General features: G+C 53.6%; 1 protein-coding gene across 1 annotated transcript in view; it reads right to left on the reverse strand.

The window, feature by feature from the left end:
- USP28 (ubiquitin specific peptidase 28) overlaps positions 1-347 on the reverse strand; it is a gene marked incomplete at its 5' end in the record, with an annotated part of 42,580 nt that overhangs the window by 8,685 nt on the left and 33,548 nt on the right. Inside the window, 1 exon segment of the mRNA XM_027772888.1 lies at positions 1-118. Within this exon segment, the coding sequence (XP_027628689.1) occupies positions 1-118 (118 nt within the window).

Consider the following 347-nt stretch of genomic DNA (forward strand, 5'->3'; position numbering starts at 1 on the left):
CCGCTCTTCTCATAGGCGCGGGCTGTGTTTGCGATGGCCTGGGCAGTCTGCTCCTTTACAATCACGGCGTGCTCGGAGGACAAGCAGCGAACCCCAGGAGAAGAGGATGCTGAAGGCTCTGACAAAGGGTAAAGGTGTCAGCCTCTGAGGATCCATAAAGTCCAGGGCACCCCGAGAAAAGGCAAGCAGGGTGAACACAAGGTTCCGCATATGACCCTTCTAACAAGCATGCCACAAAAGCCTATACGAACGGCCCCTAGAAGCTAGTGACTGCAAGAAACTGTGCCTCCAGCAACCACCCATTGATTCGTTGAAACTGAATGTGCTTCCAACTCTGGTGCATCTCT

This window comes from Tupaia chinensis, unplaced genomic scaffold (assembly GCF_000334495.1).
Source record: "Tupaia chinensis unplaced genomic scaffold, TupChi_1.0 Scaffold000311_2, whole genome shotgun sequence".
NCBI classification, from domain to species: domain Eukaryota; kingdom Metazoa; phylum Chordata; class Mammalia; order Scandentia; family Tupaiidae; genus Tupaia; species Tupaia belangeri.